The sequence below is a fragment of the Clupea harengus genome, chromosome 11, assembly GCF_900700415.2.
Source record: "Clupea harengus chromosome 11, Ch_v2.0.2, whole genome shotgun sequence".
NCBI classification, from domain to species: Eukaryota; Metazoa; Chordata; class Actinopteri; order Clupeiformes; family Clupeidae; genus Clupea; species Clupea harengus.
This window is the reverse complement of record NC_045162.1, coordinates 9,384,437-9,410,540: the sequence shown is the minus strand read 5'-3', so window position 1 is coordinate 9,410,540 and position 26,104 is coordinate 9,384,437. Positions and strand designations below refer to the sequence as shown.

Here is a 26,104-nt window from a genome sequence, read left to right as displayed (position 1 = left end):
AAACCGTTTGCATATATTCATTTCATTTGCAAAGCGAAGGATTTTTAGGGACCATCACGAACTACCCTTATCTTTTCAGTCTGGAACGGTATAGTATAAACATTCAGGATGTAATCTCTCATGCGGGCACAAAAAAAGTGCGCATCTAAGCCCTACCAATGTTTTTAGGTTGTTTCCTAGGAAAAGTGAACAATACAAAGTCCAAGGATGGTTTATGGCAGTGGTTCTTAACTGGTCTGGCCTTGGGACCCACAATTTCCTATGGTCATTAGGTCACGACCCACTTTTTTTTTACATTGAAGATAACTTATTTTATTTCTCAAAAACATTACTGCACATATGATATTACATTGGCATTTGTATTAAAATATTAAATCATTGGCAAAATACTCAAACATTTCATTCATTTAGATTTGACACCACACTGAACTGTATGTGAACACTGCAAATAACATGAGGTGGGCCTACCGCCTTTTACATTGACCAGATTTACAATGAAAAGACCAGAACAGGCTGTTTTAACAATTCAGCAAATTAGGCCTAGGCTGTTTTAGGGTCATTAATGAGAGAACTGGGGGAAATATTACTGCACATATATTGGCATTTTTATTCAAATATTCATTGGCAAAATACTCTTAACATTTCATCCATTTAGATTTGACATATGTATGAACTGGATGTGAACACTGCAACTAATATGAGATGGACCTACCTCCTTTTACAATGACCAAAATTACAATGAAACCTGAACAGGCAGTTTTAACAATGAGCAAATCAGGCCTAGGCTGTTTTAGGATAATTAATGAGAGAACTTGGGATGCTTTTTAGATCTGATCAGAGACTCAAAATCAGGCACTGTGGTAGACAGAGCTACACGTAAATCATGTTCAGTGTCCAACCTGTTTCTTTGCTTGGGCAGTAAGATTTTAATTGCTTGGCTAGCCAAGGAGGAATACTCAGCCGTGACACTGCTGCACCAGAAGTGAGAGAGGCTGACTCCTCCGAATTTCTTTTTCAGCGTCTGGTCGCATGAAAGCTCAATCAGCTGATTCTCTTCATTACATGGCAACGCGACGTTATCGAGGTCGATTCCAAAGGGATCGCGCACCCCCTGTTCATCTTCACTCGATGGTAGCCTAGTATCTGTGGATGGGGTCAACGTTACGCGGTTGCGAAAAAAACGCATTCTTTTCATGAAAATATATATATTTTTTACACCATCCCTCCGCGACTCGCTCAGGACACCTCCGCGACCCAGTTTTGGGTCGGGACCCACCAGTTAAGAAACACTGGTTTATGGGATAACGCACCATCTCATTTTAGACCTATTTATATTCAGACCACGAACACCGTGCACATTTAGGAGGCTATAGGGAAAAGGCAATTTTACTCAAGAACTTTGGGCAAAGACGAAGTCAGTGTCATAGGAAAATATTTGTCTTTTTGAATGAACATATGCCTAATTTGGATACAACTTGCTCAACAGCAGTTTGGCTACAAGGCATTAAGCTAAATTATTGTCTTTAACTATTTACCCAATCGTGCAAACAGATTATCTGGGAAAATGTTTCATTATGGATTTGAGTATAATTAATATAGCTATTGAACACGTGTTTTGCTAGGATAACAATAGCCAACGGTAGCGTTTGGGAGGAGGAGTTGTATCGAATAGGAAGGATGAGTTGTGAGTGACGAGTTCACTGCACCTGAAAACGTGGACCCGGAAAACACTGGCCAGTGTGCGTATACGAGCTGGGATGTAGACTGACGGCATTGGTAAATTAGGAAAGATGGGCAAGGTAAGCGAACATTTTTAACACTCATTCTCATTGTCGCTTTTTAGGTGAAGTTTGAGAGAACCTAGAATCAACAGCCTGTTGAGCGTGTGCAGGTGCAATGCAAGACAGGTGACATTTAATCAGCTCTCATGAACATGTTACATACCCAGGCGAGGGTTGGGTATAGGTCTAACTTGTTAATGAAACACTTTCAACGTGTTTGTCTACATTTCACATTCGCATGTTAGTCTACAACTTGGGTCAACTCAATTAGCAAATAAGTTAACTTTGATGTCATAGATCGCGTATCGCATAGTCCTGTTGCTGTTTTTCAGAAGTGTGTCAAAATGAACCGTCTATATTTACGCAACACTTGGCAGGTAGATAGAACCAGTCTTTCAGGACCGGGTGGACGTGTTGTTTTGTAATTTTTATAAAATAGGGTGATATTTGAATTGAATGAAACCCAAAAGGACTGTATTACTGGTTGTGAAATAGGTGACAATCGCCACAGGTCTGTCCGGTTAGAACAAGAACGGATGCCAATGTTCCAATGATGATTGATTTATTTCCACACACACACACTCAGTTAAGACATGAAGTGGTTGATGAATGATGCCCGTGAATATAATTATCCCGTGTAAAGGGACTTATATCCACATTTGAGTCCGTGTTTGAACCGTGATTTAGTTGATTGACTGATAGAATCCGTGAAATGATAGACATGAATCCGTGGTTTCTATTAACAATACAAATGACAAATATATACAATTAAATACAATAAAGATGATCTATACAACAAGAATGAAACAGTATATACACTATGAATATTACGGCTATGATTAACTACGGATATGTTCCTTTCACACCGTGCCGCGTAACGGTGAACATTCCATTTATCCCGTAATAACAGTTACTGATTGAAGTGACGGTAACAAGTGAAATACAAATTATACAGATGACACATATCACAAACACTCACATTCTCAATGACGCACGGCAAGAATGAAAGTGAATGTCTCTGATCGTGATATTGTCCGATGTGCTCCTTGATGATGACTTCTCCAACACCGCTCGACTTGACCCACAACTTGGCCAGAGGAGGGTCGGCCTTATATAGTGTAGATGAAGGGGAGCCTTGAAACCGTTTAGAAACTGTTGGGGTTTGACCAAATGGTCAGTGAAATTCCACTGTGCACGAGCCCCACGGAACTCTGGGATCAACTGATAGGCTGACCTTTCATGGACCCCAGGTCCCGTGAGTGGCCTGCACAGCGGGGGTGCACAGCTGGAGGCAACTGGTGAGACAGCCCTTTTAACAGCCGCCCTCAACTTTGCGTAGCAAAGGTGTTTTCCTGCAATGAGCCAGTTGCATCCTGCAGGAATGATGGGAGACGGATTGCAGCGGGCCGCGTGTAGGTCCGGTCCTCGACCTGGATCTGCGCTGTCCGTATGCTGATGAGGTGTAGTTTGAAGCAACCACACCTGTGGAAACAGAATGCAAAGCGGGCTTGGAAAGCCGCAAGCTGGATGGGTGAAGGTCAGCCATACTGGGGATGACTGGGTTGCTGTGCCATCTTCGGCACTCAGCACAGCCGTGCTGGTGCTTCCTGACGGCCTCTCTCCCCCTCAATATCCAGAACCGTCGCCGTAGCTCAGCAAACACCCTCTCCGGGCCTGAATGCTTGAGCCGGCTGTCACCATCCTGGATGATGAGCTTGGTGATGGGGTGATGAGGATCCAGCACTATGGGGTGCAAGGTGTCTTCCTCCAGGGACTCACACCTGCGGAGCCGCCCCCCCACGCGGATCAGTTGGACCTTTGCGTCAAACTCAGGAGCCAACCTGAGCAGTCTGCTGGCTGCAGGGACAGGTTTCCCTGTGGAAAGAAGAATGAATTCCTCCGGGAAGCAGTCTCTCTGAACTGTCCGGAGGAGAGCAAGCTCAGCTTGCCTGACGTCCTCTGCTGCGGGGTCTGTGGGCGTGGCCGCCCCATGACATGCTCTGATAGAGGCCTCCAGCAGCTCTTGGTAGCTGCTGAAACCTCCGGGATCTGTAAGAGACTGAGCAGAGGTCACAGAGACGTTACCACAGAAGATTGACTTCCGCAGGTTAGCAGGCTCGTAGAATGCTGACCCGTCTCTTCCTGCTGACGGGGAAGGCTTCTTCCTTGTGCCTTTGCTGCTCCGTGCCTCTGCACGGATGGACTCCTGACGCAGCCGTTTCCCAGTGCCACACCGGGGACCAAGGACGGACTGTTGGAGTGCTTGATGAGGCAGGCGATCCACCTTCACTCTGACTGTCTTCTCCTCCTGTGACCTGACAGTGGCTGTGTCCTGCTTTGACCGTGTGATGAGCTTCACATTCGGGGAGGGCAAGACATCCATCTGCCAGGGCTGAGCCATGTGATGTAGCAGCTCAACAGTTGGAGGATGAGTCCCAGTGAGTAGACACTGAGGGGTGGAGGACTGATGCAGGGGTACCTTGAAAGGGCCTTGCAGTGTCCAACCCAGGCGTGTGTTCAGTGCAGCCGGTCCACCTGGTGGGCCTAGGTGCACTCGCTCAACTGGGGTGATGAGATGAGGGTAGTCAGACCCGATGAGGAGCAGTGGTTGGGCCTGACTGAATGAATGCAGGGGCAGGCCTCTGAGGTGATGATAGGCCTTCTGCAGGGCTTTGAGCGGGTATGAGTGGGTAGAGAGGCCAAGCTCCGATGCGGTGAAAACTTGCTCTATCCTGAACCGCTTCTGAGGTTGACTGGCTGATGCCACGGAAAAGGAAACTGACCTCCCTGGCACAGACTTGCCGTCCTGACGGATAGTCCGGAGTGCCAGATCCTCCTTCCGTCCTTGAAGACCCAGTTCCTGAGCAGCACTGTGAAGCAGCATTGTGCGCTCGGAACCGTCGTCCAAGATGGCGTACGTCTCCATCTTCCTGTTGCCATTGTACAGGCACACCTTCACCAGCTTCAGCAGCACACTACTACCCCTCCTGGTAGGATCAAGGTAGTCCGTCACTGGCTGATGAATGGCGGGGGCTGGCTTCTCCGGTCTGATGTTCAACTCGTGCAGCACTTCCAGATGCGTCAGATTGCAGGTCTGGCATCTGGCCTTGAGGTAGCACTGCACTGTTGCATGATCTCTCCCACACCTCCAGCACCGTTTCCCTGTCTGGATCCAGCTGACCTTCTGATCCTTTGACAGCACTCTGAAGGCTGTGCACTGGTTGAAGTAGTGCTGGATGCTGTGGCAGAACGGACAGTACTTCGGTGGCTGCTCTGGCTTCCGTGGTGAGGGCTGTGCTGTCTTGGTGGGCTCGACTGCCTTGACAGGGGAGTCACACCCAAGCAGGACAGTGGTGGAATGCACGGCTGGGCTCTGATTCGCCCTGACGCCTCCCTGGCGGTCAGGTGGCTCTTCCAGCGGTGCTCTGGAGTGGATGAATGGCACCTCATCCTGCGGTGTTGGTACCTGAGATGGCGGTGCGTGAGCAGTCGGGCTGTGCCCTGGACCGATATGCGTACTCTGCATGTGGTCAGTCAGCTCAGCCACAAACTGTTGAGGTGGATGATGTGGGCGTGGCACCTGCCACGGAGACGTGTCATCATCTGGTTGGACCACCAGCTGAGAATGATGAGACGTAGTCCACGGCACACCTTGCAGGTCATCCGCTGGCGGAAGGAAGGGCTGCCTGGTTGTCAGTGGCGTGGACGAGAAGTCCGGGAAAGAAAGCCTTGAATAGGATACCCCACTGTCTGCGACGTGGGGTCGTCCTCTGGATGCGGCAGCGAAGCTGTTGGTTGGAGCTGGTGGTGCATCTGATGCACGTGGTGAGAGGGCTTGGACAATTTGCTGCATATCAAGCCTTAATTGCTGATTGTCCTCCTTCATCTCCCTGAGAGCTGAGAGGAATGCCTCTGGGAGTGGGCTTGACTGCTTCTGTCCAGCAGGTGGGGCTAGAGCGTCCACATGGCTGGGACTGATGGCTCCACCAACGGCTTGGTCTGGGAGTGCGTGTGTCTGAAGTGGATGAGGCCTCCAGAGCTTCACCGAGTAGTCATCCAAGCAGCAGGGCTGATGACCAACACGGCGAGCACGAGTGTTGTCTCTTGGCATTGACATCCTTAACTGTGGTAATTGTAATCTCCGGCAAGAAGGACCATATAAAATAGGGTGATATTTGAATTGAATGAAACCCAAAAGGACTGTATTACTGGTTGTGAAATAGGTGACAATCGCCACAGGTCTGTCCGGTTAGAACAAGAACGGATGCCAATGTTCCAATGATGATTGATTTATTTCCACACACACACACTCAGTTAAGACATGAAGTGGTTGATGAATGATGCCCGTGAATATAATTATCCCGTGTAAAGGGACTTATATCCACATTTGAGTCCGTGTTTGAACCGTGATTTAGTTGATTGACTGATAGAATCCGTGAAATGATAGACATGAATCCGTGGTTTCTATTAACAATACAAATGACAAATATATACAATTAAATACAATAAAGATGATCTATACAACAAGAATGAAACAGTATATACACTATGAATATTACGGCTATGATTAACTACGGATATGTTCCTTTCACACCGTGCCGCGTAACGGTGAACATTCCATTTATCCCGTAATAACAGTTACTGATTGAAGTGACGGTAACAAGTGAAATACAAATTATACAGATGACACATATCACAAACACTCACATTCTCAATGACGCACGGCAAGAATGAAAGTGAATGTCTCTGATCGTGATATTGTCCGATGTGCTCCTTGATGATGACTTCTCCAACACCGCTCGACTTGACCCACAACTTGGCCAGAGGAGGGTCGGCCTTATATAGTGTAGATGAAGGGGAGCCTTGAAACCGTTTAGAAACTGTTGGGGTTTGACCAAATGGTCAGTGAAATTCCACTGTGCACGAGCCCCACGGAACTCTGGGATCAACTGATAGGCTGACCTTTCATGGACCCCAGGTCCCGTGAGTGGCCTGCACAGCGGGGGTGCACAGCTGGAGGCAACTGGTGAGACAGCCCTTTTAACAATTTTCTTGAGGCAAAATTGATCATTAAAATACAGTACAAAATCAGTCAAATAAATAGGAAGTAGCCTATAGTAGCCTAGTTGGTTGACAAAATACAGATGGTTCTGGACTTAAAATAAAGATGAAGATGGGCTATTCCAAGTTAGGAAAGGCAACAAAAAATACAAATAATCAACATGCGCAAAAGACACAGAAACAGTTTCAGCATTAGCCAAATGTCTAAACATTTTAGTTTTTTTCCACAACAAAACACAACGACTACAAATAATAAAGTACACACTTCGTGGGGTCAAATAGAGTAAAGAGAAGAGAATGTAAAACAATATTCCCATGTGTAAGTTGCACACACGCCGCCTCAAGGTATCGGCCGTGACGGGCTTTGTGACAAACCTGGGCAAATTAACTCAGAGTACCTGGTGGTAAAGGTATGAGCCCCATTCTCCTAACAAAACAAAGCCACAGGACTCTCCCTTTATGATGTTAACCACTTACTCTGAGTTAACCCAGGTTTGTTTACTGTCAACGGGTTTGTCACTGGTGTACTTGGTACTTGGGACAAGTAGCCTACTTGGACTACTCCCGGGAGTGTTGCATTAGCGCAACAGCCTCCCTCCACGCCCAGAGACGCGCCTCAACTGTAGTGGCAAGAGTTATGTTATTCAAAAAACATCCTGAGAATGTGAACAGCTAGTCAGTCAACTAACAAATATAGGCTACCTGCTGAAGTCCTCTGCAAGCTCTTATCTCCATCCTGTCATTTAGTTCCCTGTCTTTCCTGAATCTGCACATGTCCCATCTTGCCTATTTCATGTAATCTCTCTTTCCTCACACAGGACACGTCCGTGGGTGGTAGTGGACTGACTCACTGTAAGTTTGTGCTGGTATTCGCCGTGCTGATGGACCTGCTTGGCGTTGCAGCCCTGCTGATCGGTGTCTTTGCGCCCCTGGAGATCAGAGGCAGAGACTTTGGCGACCTACTGGTGTACTCTGGCGCACTGTTGATTCTTTTCTCTATGGGTGGCTGGGTGATGTGGTACAGCGGAAACATCGAGGGTCTGGCTTTTGGCAAAGAGCTGACCTACAAACGAAGCGCAGTGGATCGTATCGCCCGTTCGCTTAGCCGCCGGATACGCAGGCCTCACAGGAGCCCTAGCGAACCGTGAGCGGAGGGGTTATGGACCGTTCCAGACAAACAACCTACTCATATCAGCGTGGAAAATGTGTACTGTGAGGTTAAACAAAGCCTGCATACGGTGAAGTGGGGGAGATGGGTAACGGCTAGAGGACGCCACCGACCAGGACCGGGCGACCACATTGGGGGGTGTTTCAGATTTAATCGAAAAATGTAACTTTGATTTGATTGTGCATTCAGTTATTGAAGTGCGATTGCGGAGTTTGAAATATTTCTGTTTGGATATATCAGTGCCATATTTTTCCTAGTGTATAATATTTCAAACTCTTCAAGCTTGTGTATAATTTGTAAAATATCTGATTTTTTCAATGTAGAAAAACGCAGACTTTAAAATTGTGTGTTTATTAAAGAAAAAGGCATTATGTTGCACAGCTTCTGATATTTAACCGTACCAGTCACCATAAGACAGAGGGTTTTAATTAGAATATATATACACACAGAAACAATTTTCCATCCTTAATATATCTCATAGTTTCTATACGGTCATTCATGGTTTGATAAATCTGAATCACAAAAGATGGGTCACAATTACACAACATACTCCCTCACCCTCCACATACACTGGAAAATACTGCAAAACTAGAGGTTTACAACCCCAAATCTCTTACATAAATTCAGGACACAATTCGTAGCAGACACACAATTAAATATCACTTTGATCATTGGTTTCAGATGTGTAGAAGTGAGTATATGACTACACAAAGGCTCTCAAACAAATGGTGACAAGTGCTGGGCCTTTTTCTACAGTGACGACTGGCAGAGTTTGACAGCAAGAGAAGTTGTACACCATAACGCATAAATGGTGACATTACATGCATGACAAGAATAAAGTGCCTTTACCCAGTTGCTCTGCATGCAAAGCACAGAGCTGGCTGGATTCCATTGACATTTGCATAGAGGTCCAGTGAACGACAGCGCTCTTGTCCCACTTCATCAGATTCTATCTCAGGTACACACACACATACAACTGCTCAATTGAGTCTCTCTTCCCTCCACCTTTCCGCAACCAGTGGTGGCTCATTAATTTATTCTTTCTTTCACACTCCTACTTTTAGTCAGATGATTGTCAGATGGTCTCAAGCAATTCCCTCTCTCACACACACACACACACACACAAACTCACTCACACACAAACACAAAGAAACTCACACACACAAACAGAAACTCACTCACACACACACAGAAACGTACTCACTTAGCTATTCGTACAAGGTACGAACGTTAAGGGTGGGAAGAATGGATGGAGCAAATTTACGGACGGAGCAACTGTCACTGGTAACTGATATGACCTGAGTGGCTAAAGATGAACTTACTCACATTAACTGACACATGTTGGGGCAGGGATAAACATGACAGGGTCGACGATGAAGAACATGGGGGGAATATTACTGTCGGTCACAACTGTTAGACTTTCACATGAGAGGATTACGTTGATCGTCTTGCATGAGGTCAGATAAGGACTGGTTGTCAGTGTGAGAAAAACAGAAAAAATGTAAATACTGACCAATTCACTGCAACTTGCATCACAACAAATTAAAAAGGCACACAACATGCGACAACATGCGTAGCATAGGGCCCGGTTCCAACCATGCCAAAGCCTATGGTTGTCCTGGAAGTCTACACTTGAGTGACAGTTTAGGACCAGCATAGATAGTACACATTCAGAAGAATAGAGATCCTCCATAATCCTCCAGAGAGCCATGTATGGTGCTTTAAAAAAAAAAAAAAATTTTAAGCCATGAGATGTAGGTTTACTGCATATTCATTGCAGGTCGTGTATTTAGAGTCCCCAGTTAACGGTTAAGGCAGTGACCCTGCATACTGTGCAGCTGGGTGGTCATAGAGCTCCCTCCCGCCACCTCAAGGCAAAAGAGATGGTAAGGCTGAGATGTTTTACAGCATCCCCCCCCCCCCCCCCAAATTGAAGGAGAAGGTCAGAGGGCAGGGTTGGGGTTAGGGTCAGAGGGCAGGGTTGGGTACTGAAGGGCTGGCACTCTGCCAGATGATCATGTGACTGCGTTCAGAGCGCTGAGGAGCATTCTCAGTTGTTCCATCACTCGCGTCATCGCCTGTGGGAAAGGAAAAACAATACGTCTGTCATTCTTCAAACATTACTATTAAGGCGATACATGTATCAAAACTATGAAGACCTGATTGTCAGGTGCTGAGAGGAGGTGCTCATTAGCAAAAACATGGGAGAGGATGGTCAGACTTTGATGGTCACTTACCAATGCGGAAATTAATGTAGCCCTCTCCCCCGCTCAAAATAAGCTGAGCAGATGAATCTTTGCCCTCTGCAGTTGAGGAGGAGGTATGACAGCCTGACGGAGAAGGCAGGGAATGACGGAGAGGAGTGGGTAGGTTACAAACCAGAGTCAGAAAAGGTATTACGCGTATTATTCGCTGTCTGCTCGTGTAAACACTAATAGTGCTATGAGCTGAGATGACATCACTCACCAGGTGCAGAGATGATGAACTTGACTGCTTGTCGGTGGCCATGATAACACAGCTGCGCCAAGGCCAGAGAGCAGTATGGGATGGATGACTCGGAGCCTAACAAGGAGGTCATAATGAAGAGAGGTCAGAGTAACTCTCTTTAGTTGAAGAGAGGTCAGAGTAACTCTCTTTAGTTAGCGAGCTCTAAACAGCCCTCTGTTGTTTTCACTGGTATCCCCACCTACAAACTTAAGGCAACTGGGCTCATCCTCATTAAATTGACATCTTCACACTGGCAAATAAAAAGCCATGTGTAAGTAACAGGGAAAAGCTATTGTTTCAAAGGGAAGACTGACATGGACGCCTGCTGATGTTTTTAGGGTGCTACTGGATTAGGCTTTCTAACCATTAAAGAAAAGCATTGAGTCAGTAATGAGTTAAATGTTTAACTGTTTGTGTGCATGCATGCATGTATTTCAGCATTTCTCCAAGATGTAGGTACAATTATATCAAAATCTTTTACTCACTGAGAGTGAGGGGGACAGAGAAAATGGCTCCACTGCCCGTGCCCACCCACAGGCGGCTACAGATCACGGCCAGCGCAGACACCTGGAGAGGAGACAGGGACCGGAAACCAGCACCTGACAGAGACCGGGGATAGGAGAGAGGATGTGAGTTTGGCCTACTCCATTACAAATTTACCCCAGTCATAATGGCACAGAACAAAAACAAGACCCCAGTATCCTCAGCGATATTATTATTATTATTTCTAGGCAACATATTTATGTAAATGAAGGCAAAAAAACATTCTTACCTAGTGCTTTGGTCACCATGGGTGACAAATCTACTTCCTGCAGAGGCCGCCCGGTCGCCCAGTCAAAGAGCCGGAGGGTGGGGTCCAGCCGACATGAAGCCCAGACACCACTTCCTGCCGCGCACAGGAAACGCACCTGCTGCTCACTGCGCTCCGACACTGGAAATGATTTCTGGGAGAGAGAGGAGTGGGAGGGAGAGAGACAGAGAGAGAGAGAGAGAGGACACAACGGAGTGAACAGAAGAACAAAAACAAGGGAATTGTGTATGTGTTTGTCTTTGTCTTTAAGGCTCACCTCTACTTCCTGACTTGTTATATTGATCATGTGTATCTTGTTCCAGTAACCGACCCATAATCCCTCCCCTTTTGCTAGGCAACAGCGAATGGGTTGCACAGGTGGTGAACCCAGAGACATCTCCTCTTTTGATTGGAGATCCCAGCCACTTGTGGTGTGGCTGAAGAAAGCCAGCCTTCCATTGGCTAATCCGGCTATCACTTTACCCTGTGAATACCTGAAAGGAGATACATCCCATTATTTAAACCGCACACACAAACACACAAACACACTTCCTTAGAGCAGTTTCTGTGGTCAAATGAGGTCAGATTCACAGCTGAGGACAAAAACAGCAAAGGGCTAATTGAGTATTGAATTTCTGAAAATTGTAAAGAAACTCACGTCAGAGAATGTACCCCCTCTGTAAGAGTGACTGACTGAAGACACCTCCGTCTAGAAGTGGAGGCCGAATGCACCAGGAGACTAGAGGAGAGGAAGGACCCAAACACACGATTCATTTCATAGTTTGATAATAAGAGTGTAGTTATGATCGTTTGTCCATTATTTGAGTCTAGCCACTCACCCCCCATCCTGTGTTCCTATCCAGACAGTTCCAGAGCTGTCTCCTGTAGAGGAAAAAAACAAGAGCGTCAGTGAAAGAGAATAGAACCTGAAAACGTCCTTTTCTGTGCTGTACTCTTTGTTTTGAAATTATACCACAAGAGCTCCATAGATGACAATATGAGGAAACCATAATGGGTGGAAATATCTAATATACTTATGTGAACACATCACACCATCATCCAGCTGTATCATTTCATCCCTTTATCCATGGACATTTCCTATGTACTAACAGTCGTTAATAGATTTGTAAATGACCAGAAACATTCATTGTCATGTGTTGTGTTACGTTTTTGCTAAGAGTGACTTCATCTCTAATTGCAAGCTCATCTGTCATTTGGTTCTCATTTTGAGAACACACAGTATTTGCCCTGATGCCTACACCAACCTGTAGGGGGCACTGCACAGATACACAGAGCAGGAGAGGTGGGCGGGAGGCTGAACTGATCAAGGATGGTATTGGACCGAGCCGGGTCAATGACTGTGACATCACTACTGGAGGCAGGGCCAGAGAGAGTCCAGACGGAACACTGAATGCAGGAGTGGAATGTTTGCGTGAGTGACAGGCAGGTCATGACAGGCACTAATCTAGGGCATGCAGCTCTGATCCTGAGGAAATACAGACAGATGGAACAGTTGGCGAGATGATCTTACTATCTGCTCTTTGGCGACCTCAGGGGTGACTGCAACAGCACATGTTAGCTATGGACAAAGAGAGGAGTAAGTAAGTTAGTTAGTTAGTTCAAGTCTGTGTGAGATATTTAATCTCTGGTTTTGTTAAAAAACAGAGGGAGGCCACTAGGAAATAATAATTACATTTTACTGAATACATGAAACAAAAAATACATAAAACACATAACACATTAACAGTCAACATTCTATTCGCCCACTCTCTCTACAAGACAAACAAAACACTTATCCAACCTCACCAAAGTCTTTCCTGAATCAACACACACACCCTTTTCTCTCTATTCATCCCCATCATTCATCAGCTGTGAATAGGAGGGCCAACGGACGGGCCCGGTGTTACCTTGGCTGTGGCGTCTTTTTGGTCTAGCAGTCTCAGCTGTACCAGGACAGGCACGTCTTTGGGCTCAGGAGTCAGCACAGAAGAGTCCTGGGTGTGTGTGTGCGCAGAGTTTAGTTCAACAACTGGGCTACATTTTCTTCATGTATGTGTAAATATGCACATACACACAGAGCTCATTTCAGAAAGTGTTATTTGAGAGGTGGATATTGATATTGTGTGTGTGTGTGTGTGTGTGTGTGTGTGTGTGTGTGTGTGTGTGTGTGTGTGTGTGTGTGTGTATATGCACTTGAAATACAGCAAAGACAAAGAATTGTGTGTTTCATAAATCATCTGTAAGAAATGAGAGCAAGCGTGAGTATGTGTGTGTGTGTGTGTGTGTGTGTACACACCTGTATGTTGGTATGGGATAGAGGCATGCTCCACCCATGGACCTGTCGTTTACCCAGAGTTCCCCACACGTGAGAGCGGATCTCTCTGTACAGCTCCCTCCTCCTCACGCGCGGAGAGAAGGAGCCACTGGATCACAGAGAGACATAGAGACAGACAGGTGAGAGAGAGAGAGAGAGAGAGAGAGAGAGAGAGAGAGAGAGAGAGAGAGAGAGAGAGGGAGGGAGGGAGGGAAGAGAGCGAGAGTGGGAGTGAGAGGGATTGAGAGAGGGGAATGAGGGGAGGGAGAGAGAGAGAGAGGGTGGGGGGGAGAGAGAAGAAGGAGAGAGGGAGGGGGGAGAGAGAAGAAGGGGAGAGAGGGGAGAGAGGGAGGGAGGGGACAGAGAGAGGGAGGGAGGGGGGAGAGAGAAGGTGACTTAGTATTTGATAAAGTGCCCAGAATTCTGTACTAAGTCTAGAAACTTAATCCAGCTCCCGATGGAGCTCCTGATGCAGGGCTGATGTGGCATGTAATTCACACATGATTCATACTGACTGAGCAGCAGTACACAGGGCTATAGATGAGGAAGAAAGGGTTAGTGTACGCATTACCAACTGATAGATCTTTTTTTCAGAAGTTCCTCTAGAAAGATCACCTTCCACGGGTCATGAGGACTAACCTCCAATCTACGTCATAATGTTACATAATGAATGTAATACGCAAGATTACATTGTACATTATGCAACAAAAGGCCATAATAGCCTGCAGAAATGTCACTATGACCAGTTGCTGGTCACCTATATGACACTGGTTGATTTGTTTTGAGGCCCTTCTCGAGAGTCGATCTCAAGGCTCTCAGTCTGAAAAGGGCACCAGTACCAAACGGGCCAGAGGGGTCTGCCCAGGCTACGCGCCTCCACCTTGGGCTTGCCATGTCTTGCCTGTGTATGTGGCCTATGGCAAATGCAATCTTACCAAACGGGTACCTGTTTAGAGTATACCTCTAAAAACACAACAGTTAGGTGAGCGCTATGCTTCATGCACCATACTGTGGTTCTTTGGCCTTTTATTATGTATATTCAGCGAAGGTAGGGTTTCTGCAAGGTCTTTTTTTCTTGTGAGATCAAAAGAAAGGTTGTCAGGGCAACTTTAACAGAAACACGTAATGAAATGCAACCAATATACATTGATGTGAATAAACCCCATTGATGTGAATAAATCCATCAACCTTAGTTGCATTTATACTCAATGCGAATAGGGAGTTAATCCACCCCCCTCTAGCTTAGTTTTATTTTAGTCACTTTTAGCCAGTGTAGCCCAGTCGGTATTTTAGTATGTGTTTCTACGTCCTTAAACATTAGGGTGTTTGAGTATGTGTGTGAGCCTGAATGTTGGGTGTTTAATGTGTTTCAGTATGTGTGTGTCTGCAGGACATGCATTCAATGTGCTTCAAATAAGAGCAGGTGTGTGCCTGAATGCTGGGCATTGAATGTGTTTATGTATGAGTATCTGTTTGCCTGATCATTAGCTGCTTAATGGGTTTATGTATGACTATCTGAACCTCATCATTAGCTGTTTATTGTGTTTATGTATGACTATCTGTTTATTGTATTTATGTATGCATATCTGCCTGCCTGATGATTAGCTGTTTATTATGTTTATGTATGAATATCTGCCTGCCGGATCATTAGCTGTTTATTGTGTTAATGAATGAGTTTCTGTTTGCCTGATCATTAGCTGTTTATTGTGTTTATGTATGAGTTTCTGTTTGCCTGATCATTAGCTGTTTATTGTGTTTATGTATGAGTTTCTGTTTGCCTGATCATTAGCTGTTTATTGTGTTAATGTATGAGTTTCTGTTTGCCTGATCATTAGCTGTTTATTGTGTGTTGAGTATCTGTTCAGAAGAGACCCATGATGGCCATCACCCCTCAGTGGGATACACCGGAAACAGCGAGAAAGCCACTCACTCTGTCTGGGTGTCGCTGATAGTCAGTCGCCGTGGAGACGTTGTGGGCGACTGAGTGGTGGGCGTCAACCTGGGCACACTGATTGCCAGAGAAGTGGGCAGAGCCAACGGGTCCTTGGCAAGGCCAAAGAGACGGTTGAACCTGACATGAAGCAGGACATGCAGACATCAGTGGTCAGTAGGAATATTAAAATAGTATAATATCAGAGTTTCAGGAATATTATATTATATAGACTGTAGACAATAGACTCAAGACAACTGGTGAGGTTTCCACAGAAGAAAAAAGACAAAGGAATACTTTGTGCCAATTTTCAAAATGGTTGACAAAATGGTTCCATGGTTTGGAACAACCTTCCACACACTCACAGAGAGTGTTAAAAGAAGCTTTAATGAAGTTTGAAAACAGACGTGGGAAGCTCTTTAAATATAAAGACATGCAAGACAAAACCTTATACTAAAAAAGAAATGAATGTCCCCTCACCTCTTCCAGACACTGCTCTTCTCCTCCTCTATAGGACTCCGCTCATCTTTGGCGACTCTAATGGCGGACAGAGAGAGCAGGGCATCACTACTGCAGCGGAGACCAGTCATTAGATCAGCAGAGACCAGCAGAGACCAGTCATTAGAACAGCAGAGACCAGTCATTAGATCAGCAGAGAACAGTCATTAGATCAGCAGAGACCAGTCATTAGAACAGCAGAGACCAGTCATTAGATTTCACTGTCACTGTGGAGAGGACATGTGCACAAAGCATCATTTCATGAGTGATGAAAGGAGTTAACCAATCAGTGTCGGACGTGTCCAGCAACCAAAGCTCTATGGCTGAGCCTCCTCTGACCGGTTCAGTGATGCATCATGCTTTACTTCTACTTGTGGGTAATCAGTTGCTGTAACTTGATGGCTGCAGTGACACCGGAGCCCTGGCTCCAACCTGCTACACTCACTGAGATTTCTCTTGACCCTGTTGAACCCATCATCAAAGGACCGGTACTGAGAGACATGACCTGACAGGGAGAGAGCAACACTGCGCTTCACTCCATGAAACTCAAGCCCTCTTGACAGAAGCCCTGCTGCCATATTGTACTGCACTGTACTGCATTCCAATTCATTGGGGCAGCACCTCAAACCATTTAATTTGACCTAAAGGTGCAGTCTGAGATTCTGGCGAATGGTTGTTGATATTTGAACTTAACAACTAATACAAATACACCCTTCCCTTCAATAGGGTCCGAGCCGCTATTTTTGTTCGCTTCCCATTTACAGAGCCAGGACTGTGTACAAACACCAGAGTTTTCCTTTTTTGAGCACACAGACAGAACACACAGCTAGAGGACAGTGAGGAGCCATTCGCCGAATTTGACAAAAAGCGTTTTGGATTAGAATGACAGCCTGCACCATTTCACAAATGACTACTCGCATTAGTAACACGAGAGTGAAGTACATACTAAGCTCATTGGAGTACATACTAAGGGTCAGTTAGAGATAGTAAAGAGAATGAGACTTCAGCCCAAGAGCCGCCCAGCCCACCGGAGAGACTGGCTGCGCCTCACAGCCTCCTGCAGCTCGAACAGACGCTCCTTATACTGGTTCTTCTCCATGACCACCCGCGCCATCTCCGACCGAGAGAACCTCCGCAGGGACACGGGCACAGACTGGGCGGAAGGAAAAGAGAGATGAACATCAAAGAGGTATTTATAGAATTATACGAGGTATTTTATATAACAATATGACTGAGTCATGTATGATTTGTCACTCAGAATGGACAGACACACACACACACACACACACACACACACACACACACCTCTTACCTCAGGGTCATCTGACTGAGTTGCTTCAAGCTCTTTGCGAATTCTGCAGGGCAGAGATAATTATTAGGGGAGCAGGAGGTTACCATGACGCCAGAGTCAGTCGCTAATGACAACATGTCAGATGGGCACATAAGTTGAGGCGATGCATGACATGAAATCAGGATAATGAGATAATATGATGAGATAATGACAGCATCTTTAGGACACTGGAGAACATAGAAACTCATTAAGCATCTATGAACGGAAAGAGAGACATACAGTGATCCCAATAGATCTAACTAGTTATCGCCAAGTGTATCTTCTCATCATTGTGTGGCTGTGCTTCTTTGGGAAAATGAACTGACCATTTGGAAAACTATGCACATCAAACTTCACACCCCTTATGGTGAGGAGATCTACCAGGATCTGCTAGAAAGTGATGATGCTCACATTCTCCTTTTATCAGCACATTGCCAATGCTACGTCCTTCCTTCCTTCCTTCCTTCCTTCCTTCCTTCCTTTTTTTCTTTCTTTCTTTCTTTCTTTCTTTCTGCTCTCACCGTTTTGTCTCCTCCTCCATCTCCCTCATCTTGCCTTCCAATCGCGCGATGGTTTCCTGAGAGGAACGGACCTCTAGGTTAAGAGTCGACCTCTCATTGGTCAGCTCCTCCACGCGACAGATGAGAGCCTTCCTAGCCGCGTCCACCATTTCACTGAGAGAGAGAAAACGATAACATGGGAGGGTAGAGGTAGGAGGGCAAGATTGTGTAAGTGTAAAGGACAGATGGATGGATGGATAGATGAGAGAAATGAAAGACAAATCACGGATAGAAAATAGAGTCATAACTGTCCATCGTAGGACTTCCTTTGAATACCGTCTGTGTCACAAAAAGCACTGATATGGGGCTGATATGTTCTAGATAGTTAATTAGTGATCTAAGAGGCACCACCGCCTCACACATGAGCATATTCAAACAAAATGAATATGAAGATTATACTAAAAGTAGTTTTTCACAAACAAAACACAACTCAAAAAGGGGCAAATTGTTGCAGTGTTGCTTTAAGTGTCGCAACAATAAGACATTCCTTAGTGATCAGACTCGAAGGTAAACAGAAGAATCTTACTGGGTACGTTTTAGTTCCTCATATTGAGAAAGTATCTCATCAAACTGGTCAGTGCTGCCTGCAATGAAAACACACACACACACACACACACACACACACACAGACACACACAGACACACACAGACACACACACAGACACACACACAATATTAACAAACACACCACAAAACCTGATATCTGATGCCAGTGTGACACGTGAATCGCTTTTCACTATTTAGTTTTGTGCTTTGGTTTTGCAAACCCAGGGAAAATGTAAGACCAGCTATTACTGCTATTATCTCTCACCGCATGCATCGCTGAAACCACTGTTCTGCAGGCCAGCTTTTTCTCAACGCCGTTTGGGGTCTTTGCAAGTCAAGTCTACAGGCTGTTAGCTCACTAGTTTTAGACATTAACTCTAATATTTCATTACATATTTTCTATCTTCACTTTAAGAAGTCACTGTCTTCACTATCTGTCTTCTAGACTTCACTGTCTGTCGGTCTGTCTGTCTGTCTGTCTGTCTTCCTCTCCCTCCTCCTCCTCCTAGACCTCTCTGGTCCCCCCTCACCTCGGACGCTGGCCCCCTGGTCCACGCTCTCCAGGTATTCTCTGCTGAGCTCAGACAGCTCAGAGAAGACCGAGTCCGTGTTCCTCAGCTCCCACTCCAGACTTTCCAAGTCTTCCTCCACCTCCTCCTCTTCTTCTTCCAGTACCTCCTTCTCCTTCTTGGCCTCTTCTCCTCCTCCTCCACCGCCTTCATCTTCATCTTCTTCTTCTTCTTCTTCTTCTTCTTTTTCTTCCCCAGCTCCCTCCTTATTATTTTCCTCCCTGTTCCCTCCATTACGCTCCATTTTCTCCTCTGTGGTCTCCTCGTCCTTTGTCTCCATCATCTCATCCTCCAGGCTGGTGTTGTGGTTCTCTGTGCTGCTCTCTGTAGCACTGTGTATTGGGGTACTGCAGACACACAGACAGAGCTATGAACAAGAACAAGACTCCCTCCCCTCACCCATACAACACTGAATTCTATTCTATCTATCCTATTCTGTTCTGTTCCATTCATGGGATGACCCATCCCAAACGTTATAAGTGGGGTCACTCCATTGTTTCACAAAAGCCCAGAGTAGGCAAAATCCAAACAGCATCAATGATGGTGAACACTGGGCTTTTAGGTTGTGAGATGGAATATCATTTTACAGTTTTTTTTTTCTGTTTACTTTTGTGAGCTCTGCCCAAACCTGTTCCTCGAGGGTATTTACACATGTCCTTTTGTGAGATCACAAGACACACATGACTGCAGTCACGTTGAAGTCAGGCTTTGATGTAATGCAAAAGCTTGACCAGGTAATAATAATAATAATACATCACATTTATATAGCGATTTTCAAAGTTCTCAAAGACGCTTCATGCAGGGACATGTGTGTGTGTATGTGCGTGTGTGTGTGTGTGTGTATGTATACAGTTGTTCACACATCACTTTGGAACAGCTGTGTGGAATTAAATATGCTGAAGATCCCACATTCCTATGAAGTGTGCATGAGGGCACTGACTGAGTAGCCTCTAGATGGCTGTACATGAGGAGAGGTGACTGCGGTGGGAGAGAACTTCACCTTGACTCCATAAACTGGGCCAGCTGGCTCAACTCTGGGGTGGAACTTATGATGTCATTGATGAAGGAAGGATCACTGATGGATTTCATCTTGGCATCATCAATCGCTTGGTCGTCCCTGGTTATTGGAGGTTCCAGTAGAATGGGGATGGAACGCACATTGGATTTCGATTCATTCTGTCATAAGACAAAGTTACTGTGAGTATGTCTGTGTGTGAGTATGTCTATGTGTGTCTGTGGGTGTGTGTGTGTCTGTGGGCATGTGTGTGTGTCTGTGGGGGTTGCGTGCGTGTGTGTGTCTGTGGGTGTGTCTGTGTGTGGGTGTGCGTGCGTGCGTGTGTGTCTGTGGGGGTGCGTGCATGTGTGTCTGTGGGGGTGCGTGTCTGTCTGTCTGTGGGTGCGTGCGCGTGTCTGTCTGTGGGTGTGTGCGTGTCTGTCTGTGGGGGTGCGTGCGCGTGTCTGTCTGTGGGGGTGCGTGCGCGTGTCTGTCTGTCTGTCTGTGGGGGTGCGTGCGCGTGTCTGTCTGTGGGGGTGCGTGCGCGTGTCTGTCTGTGGGTGTGTGCGTGTCTGTCTGTGGGTGTGTGCGTGCCTGTCTGTGGGTGTGTGCGTGCCTGTCTGTGGGTGTGTGTGTGTTCAAGTGGGCTGTCTCTGATTAAACTCAGAGTATATAGGTAGCCGACAGCCCTGATGGAGGCTTACCTGTTCACCCGGTCTGGATTCTATATGATCATGAGAATGCCCCACACTCTTTAAGTGAATGTGATTCCTGAACAGAGAAACAAAAACACATTATCCATAGTAAAATGATCTATAGTACACACATTATCAATAGTAAAATTATCTATGGTACACACATTATCAACAGTAACACACATCCAATTATCCACGCATTATCCATAGTTAAACATATCGTAAAATGCCCAGCATGTGTTACAGTACACAGTATGCACAGTTCATCAGGTCTGCTGAGGTTTTGCAAAGTCATGACAAAATAAACGAGCAGAAAAACACCACAAGTCACCTTCCAGGGGACCCCTCTCTCTCAGACTCCTTCCTCTTCTCCAGTAGTTCCCGATACGTCAGCATAAACTGAGACCGATAAGGAGAGTAACTGTTTCATTGTTCACATTCACTCACTCACTCACTCACTCACTCACACACTCACACACTCACACACTCACACACACAAACACAAACCCACACCCACACCCACACCCACACACACCCACACACACACGCTCTCACACACACACAAAAAGATATTAGCCATCATATTTAAAGCAGTGGCTGACCTTGTTGTGCGTGTGTTTCAGCGTGTTCAGCTCTCGCGAAAGGCCCGTCCTCTGCTCCTCCAGGGCCCCCACTGTTTCAAATGAGACACACACAACCACTATCTGAACACAAAATACACGGACACTTCAAAACCACTCAATCAAAACATTAAAATACATCAAACCGATTGAAATAAGAAGAAAAAGTTATGTTTACAGTTAAAATGACACCGTGCAGTGAGCAAAGGGTAGCGGTAAGTGTGGTTGTAAGAGACAGAAGCTGTGGGTGAAGTCTCACATTGGTCAGCTTGTTCCCTGGCTTTCTTCTCCAGTTCTCTTTCTCTATTCTCTCTCTGTTTCTCTCTTCCTCTCATGGTCCTGCGCTCCTGCTCAAACTGGTCATCCAGCTCCAGATATTTCTGAGGAGAGAATTACACGCACAAACATTTAGGATGGTTTACAGATTAAACCAAATTACAGCCATAAATATTCCAGGCCAAACACACTACCTTTCGAGAGAGAAACTAACTAACTCAAGGCCAACCTTTAATTACAGGTCTGGCTGAGGACCAAAATGTCTCTAGCATTCTGCAGTATGATATATGACTATGTAATTATGACTTATCACAGTAAATGATACAACACTAGTTCTATTCACACAAGTTGACACGGCTATACAGAGGAGGCTGTCACTGTTGGTGGAATACAGGAGACAATTTGATTTGCTAACATAGTGCACAACTAACACTTATGTGGCATCTTGACTCCACACTTCTCGTAAAAAAAGAAACTTCATAAATCCTAAAGCTGAAAAAGAATCAAGATCAGGTCCGATCAGTCTCGATACTTTTAAACTAAAATGATTCACAATGGTTTTGAACAGCACAAAATGTTCCAAACGGGTCAAGACTGCGTTTTATGTAACTCGAATCCAAGCTGTTGTGATAGGACAGAATTACAAAATGTTACAGTATTTGATACAGATCAGCCAGTCTCTTGCACTGTAACATAAGAGTATCAGACTACTGTATCCATGGTGTGGAAATGCACAAATAAGCCCAGGGGTAAAGATTAACATTACTGGCTCTGTTAACAGCCCCAGACACCCACACAGAGAGGCGTGGAGATTATTAGTGTTGGGCAACTTTATTAGCTGATGCAGTACTTCATGCATATGATGCACTGTGCTCTAGATGATATACTTTACAAATCACAGATCTTGCAGCTATTTTATTCCTCACATATGTCAGAATACTTGAAGAATACTTAGCACAGTATGTAGCATACTTCTTTTATAATCTCTTCTGTCGTTATTATTAATAATAATAATAATAATAATAACCACTAAATGCACAAACAGAAAAAAATAGCACTTCTGATTGCAATTTACTAGCTATAAGACCATCTTATATACTACTTTATATAGTTTATCTATTTTATCTAAGACACCAATTGCTTATCTATTTCTATCATGTCCTTTGTAGGCAATAAAAGGGTGAGTGTGGTGTCATTTTACTTCAAACTGATCCAGGGTTTTATTGACACCCTCTTGAATGATTACCACTGCCAAGGAGGTTATGTCTGCATGCAGTTTTTTGTCTTCATCACTGTAATGTCTCTGTAAGATCACTGTAACGTCACTGTAATGTCCAGGGACTAGGCTCTGTAAAGCGCCTTGAGACAATTCTATTGTTTTGGTGCTATATAAATACCGGTACAACTGAATTGAATTGAATTGAATTGATGTCTCTGTAATGTCTCTGTGATGATAACCTCTGACCTCCTGGCTCTCCCTCCTGAGAGTTCTCTCACTCTGGTATCTCTCCATCAGCTCCTCTCTCTCCATCTTCTCTCGCTCTGCCTCTTCCTCCCTCTCTCGCAGCTGAGCCCGGCAGCTGGCCAGGCCTTCGAGCACCCACACCATCACCGGCACCAGAGACTCCACCACGCCCGAGCCGTGGGTCTCCACCACCGTCTGGGAGAGAGAGGGAGCGGGAAAAAGAGGTGAGAGATGAGATGAAAAATTAGAAGGGGGGGGGGGATTGTAAAGGATGGATAGGGAAAGGAAAAATAAGATATCGACAAGAGATTGAATTAGAGAAGGAAATGTAGGCAAAGCGTGTGAGGTTGTAGAAAACAGAAAGTTGTAGAAAAAAATGATGTAGACATAGCCAACATACAGTGTATGATCACCACAAACCCAATATCATATTCATATTCATAGCCAACATACAATGTATGATCACCACAAACCCAATCTCAATATCATATTCATAGCCAACATACAGTGTCACCACAAACCCAATCTCAATATCATATTCATAGCCAACTCTTTATATCTGGAGATATGTTGACAGATATGGAGACATGCTTCAGAGGCTTGGAATCCATCTTGGGGAGATTTACCAAATTCTGTGTTTATTACAAAGATCATCACAGTAGTGCCGTGTTACCCTTCTAACATTTGGGCAAATTAAGAGACAGATACGCAGGTGGGGAAACAGGATATGAGATTATTTATAAAATGAGGAACTTGTGTCAACCATGTGTCAAAAGCAAGTTTGCGGAAACAGACTAGTAGCCCAACGTTGACCACCATGGGTAAGTAAGTATCGTGATTGGTTACCTGGAGTTCTGAGTAGAGTTTGCCTGCCTCTTCGCTGACGATGTCGGGGTCAAGTTCCAGCTCAGCCCCTCCACAGAGGACACTTTCTCCAAACTCCATCTTTCTTTGCCTCCCTTGAGTTCACTACCTCAAAAAATGTTGCCGCTGCTCACCGCTAAAAGCTCAAAGTGTAAGTGTGGGCACTGAGTGTCTGAGCAGTGTAAGTGTGGCCTGTGTGTGTGTGTGTGTGTGTGTGTGTGTGTGTGTGTGTGTGGGGGGGGGGGGGGGGGTGGTATTTGTAAACAGGCCTTTTCTTAATGATGATGAATACCTACCCAGGCAGCACTACAACCTCTCTCACTTGGCTGCCTATTTCTTGTTCATCCATTTTTGTCTTTTACATGACTCAGAACCCTCCACTTGAGTCAAAAAAAATTAAAAATAAATGATGACCTGTAAGTGACATCTAGCTGATGTCTGGGGGTGTTTTAGTGTCCATTCTGAAAGACAAATCAGATGTTGTTGCTTTAAACCTTTAAATGAAAACCAGTTTAATTGATAGCTATCCCGTGGCATGTGTCGTTTCACAACCCCAAAGTGGCAGTGTCATGGACACAAAGTTACCAAATATGCAGCAGTAAGCCTACTCGTACTGCTACTTTACTCGGAAAATACCTTTACTAACCTAGAACCTCCCCCACTCCCTCAATCAAGCTACTTTATAACTCAGACTCCAAACACACACACACACACACACACACACACACACACACACGGCTAAACAGATGTGACCTCTCTCTTCTAATCCGTTCTGTGTGAGGCACAGAAACTCACGGACCACTGGTCAGGTGCCCCTGCTCAGCACATGCAAAAACACCTTAACCTCCGTTAAATTTGACAGTTTTTAAGAGGTTTCATCAATCCTGCCACTTGCGATGTTTGTATAACACTAACATTTTTCAGACATGGTACGGACGAAGTAGCCTACAAGTTTGTGCAAAACTGGTTTATTAGGCTATAGCGACGGGACAAATTCAGGCAATGAACACAGCTGGGCTTGAAAAGTACCACATGAACACCAGACCAACTGAACAGCATGTACCAATCCCGTTTAGTAAATAATGCAATTGCTGACCAGATCATGTTGCAGGCTAAATTCATGAAGTGTGCTAGCAATTCCTCTGACACTGCCTTGCCTTGGAAAACGAAACGTACACACTCCCTGTCTCAAACTCAAGACTTTGACAGAATAGCGTTCGCTTGTTATCGGCACAATAACAACAACAGCCAAGACGCAAATACACACTAAGGCGCAATGGAGGGACCGAAATAACTACGGTTGACTGACGTGAACAGACACCTGAAACACATTTCCCTGTACACTAGTTACGTTACCACTTCAGCTCACTTCTCTTACAAGATGGCCTTAGGATTCCCTTAAGGCATGTAGCTAGCTTACTGTTCGACGCGTCAACTCACCTTTGAGTTGTTCTACTTTTCTGATCACATACGTTTCGTAGAGTTTGATTGAGTTCCCTAAGAAAGTTCCACTTCACAGAGGCTCAATTACTCTAACCAGGTTTAAAAAAGGGGGTGTGGTATAATGATAAGAAAAGTGAGTGACAAAGAGTAAGTCCTACCCAAGTGAACATGTTCTTGGAAACCTCCAATGACAACCAAACGAAGGCGGGTAGGGGGCAGTTCTTTTCTTTTCCTGAGAAAAGGCTCTGAAACCTGAATATTGACACGTGACACGAGCGTTCATGTGACCAGTCGCCCAATCTACCTGTTTTGATTACATGCGTGCTTCCCTTGACGGTCATAACTTCTTTTACATTGGTCTCTCCTCTATCAACGAATGACACGAAGCCTTCGAGCAAGGGCCCGGGGCTCGTGTAAGGACTGAACCAGAGTCAGCCAGGTGTTGATTCTGCTGACATGTTAAAAACATCTAGACTGCCCCCACCCCCCGACGTCTGTTGAATTATGTATGTATGTATCCACTGGACACAGTTGCCGCATTTACGGCATTGTGTTGATTTGAAAACCCATTTCAATCAATCTATGATTGTAGTTGTTGTAAGATTATAAACTGCTTTATAAAGTAGGCTAGGTCCACACAAACAGGCTAGATAATTTCTTAGTCTGGTGGAAATAGGATGGCAACATTTAAGATACGTAAGTGTATAACCCCG

The 26,104-nt window shown here is 45.3% G+C and overlaps 2 protein-coding genes across 2 annotated transcripts; one reads left to right on the top strand and one right to left on the bottom strand.

The window, feature by feature from the left end:
* The first annotated feature begins 1,597 nt into the window (after nt 1-1,597).
* tmem238a (transmembrane protein 238a) lies at nt 1,598-8,349 on the top strand. The gene is made up of 2 exons (XM_012829187.3): nt 1,598-1,799; nt 7,661-8,349. Exons 1-2 carry the CDS (start codon nt 1,791-1,793, stop codon nt 7,988-7,990), a joined length of 339 nt encoding a protein of 112 aa, XP_012684641.1. The 5' UTR covers nt 1,598-1,790; the 3' UTR covers nt 7,991-8,349.
* si:dkey-17m8.1 (C-Jun-amino-terminal kinase-interacting protein 4) lies at nt 8,346-24,173 on the bottom strand. Its single transcript, XM_012829185.2, has 26 exons — nt 23,931-24,173; nt 23,085-23,279; nt 21,603-21,723; nt 21,326-21,396; nt 21,055-21,122; nt 20,733-20,799; nt 20,035-20,210; nt 18,996-19,381; nt 18,446-18,503; nt 17,881-18,033; nt 17,342-17,384; nt 17,058-17,182; nt 16,012-16,068; nt 15,532-15,672; nt 13,584-13,710; nt 13,195-13,281; nt 12,819-12,866; nt 12,553-12,694; nt 12,127-12,169; nt 11,946-12,026; nt 11,565-11,781; nt 11,270-11,441; nt 10,983-11,096; nt 10,477-10,572; nt 10,248-10,340; nt 8,346-10,088 (listed from the first exon to the last, which is right to left on the bottom strand). The coding sequence occupies exons 1-26, from the start codon at nt 24,027-24,029 to the stop codon at nt 9,979-9,981; spliced, it is 3,090 nt and encodes a 1,029-aa protein (XP_012684639.2). The 5' UTR covers nt 24,030-24,173; the 3' UTR covers nt 8,346-9,978.
* Nucleotides 24,174-26,104: the final 1,931 nt, after the last annotated feature.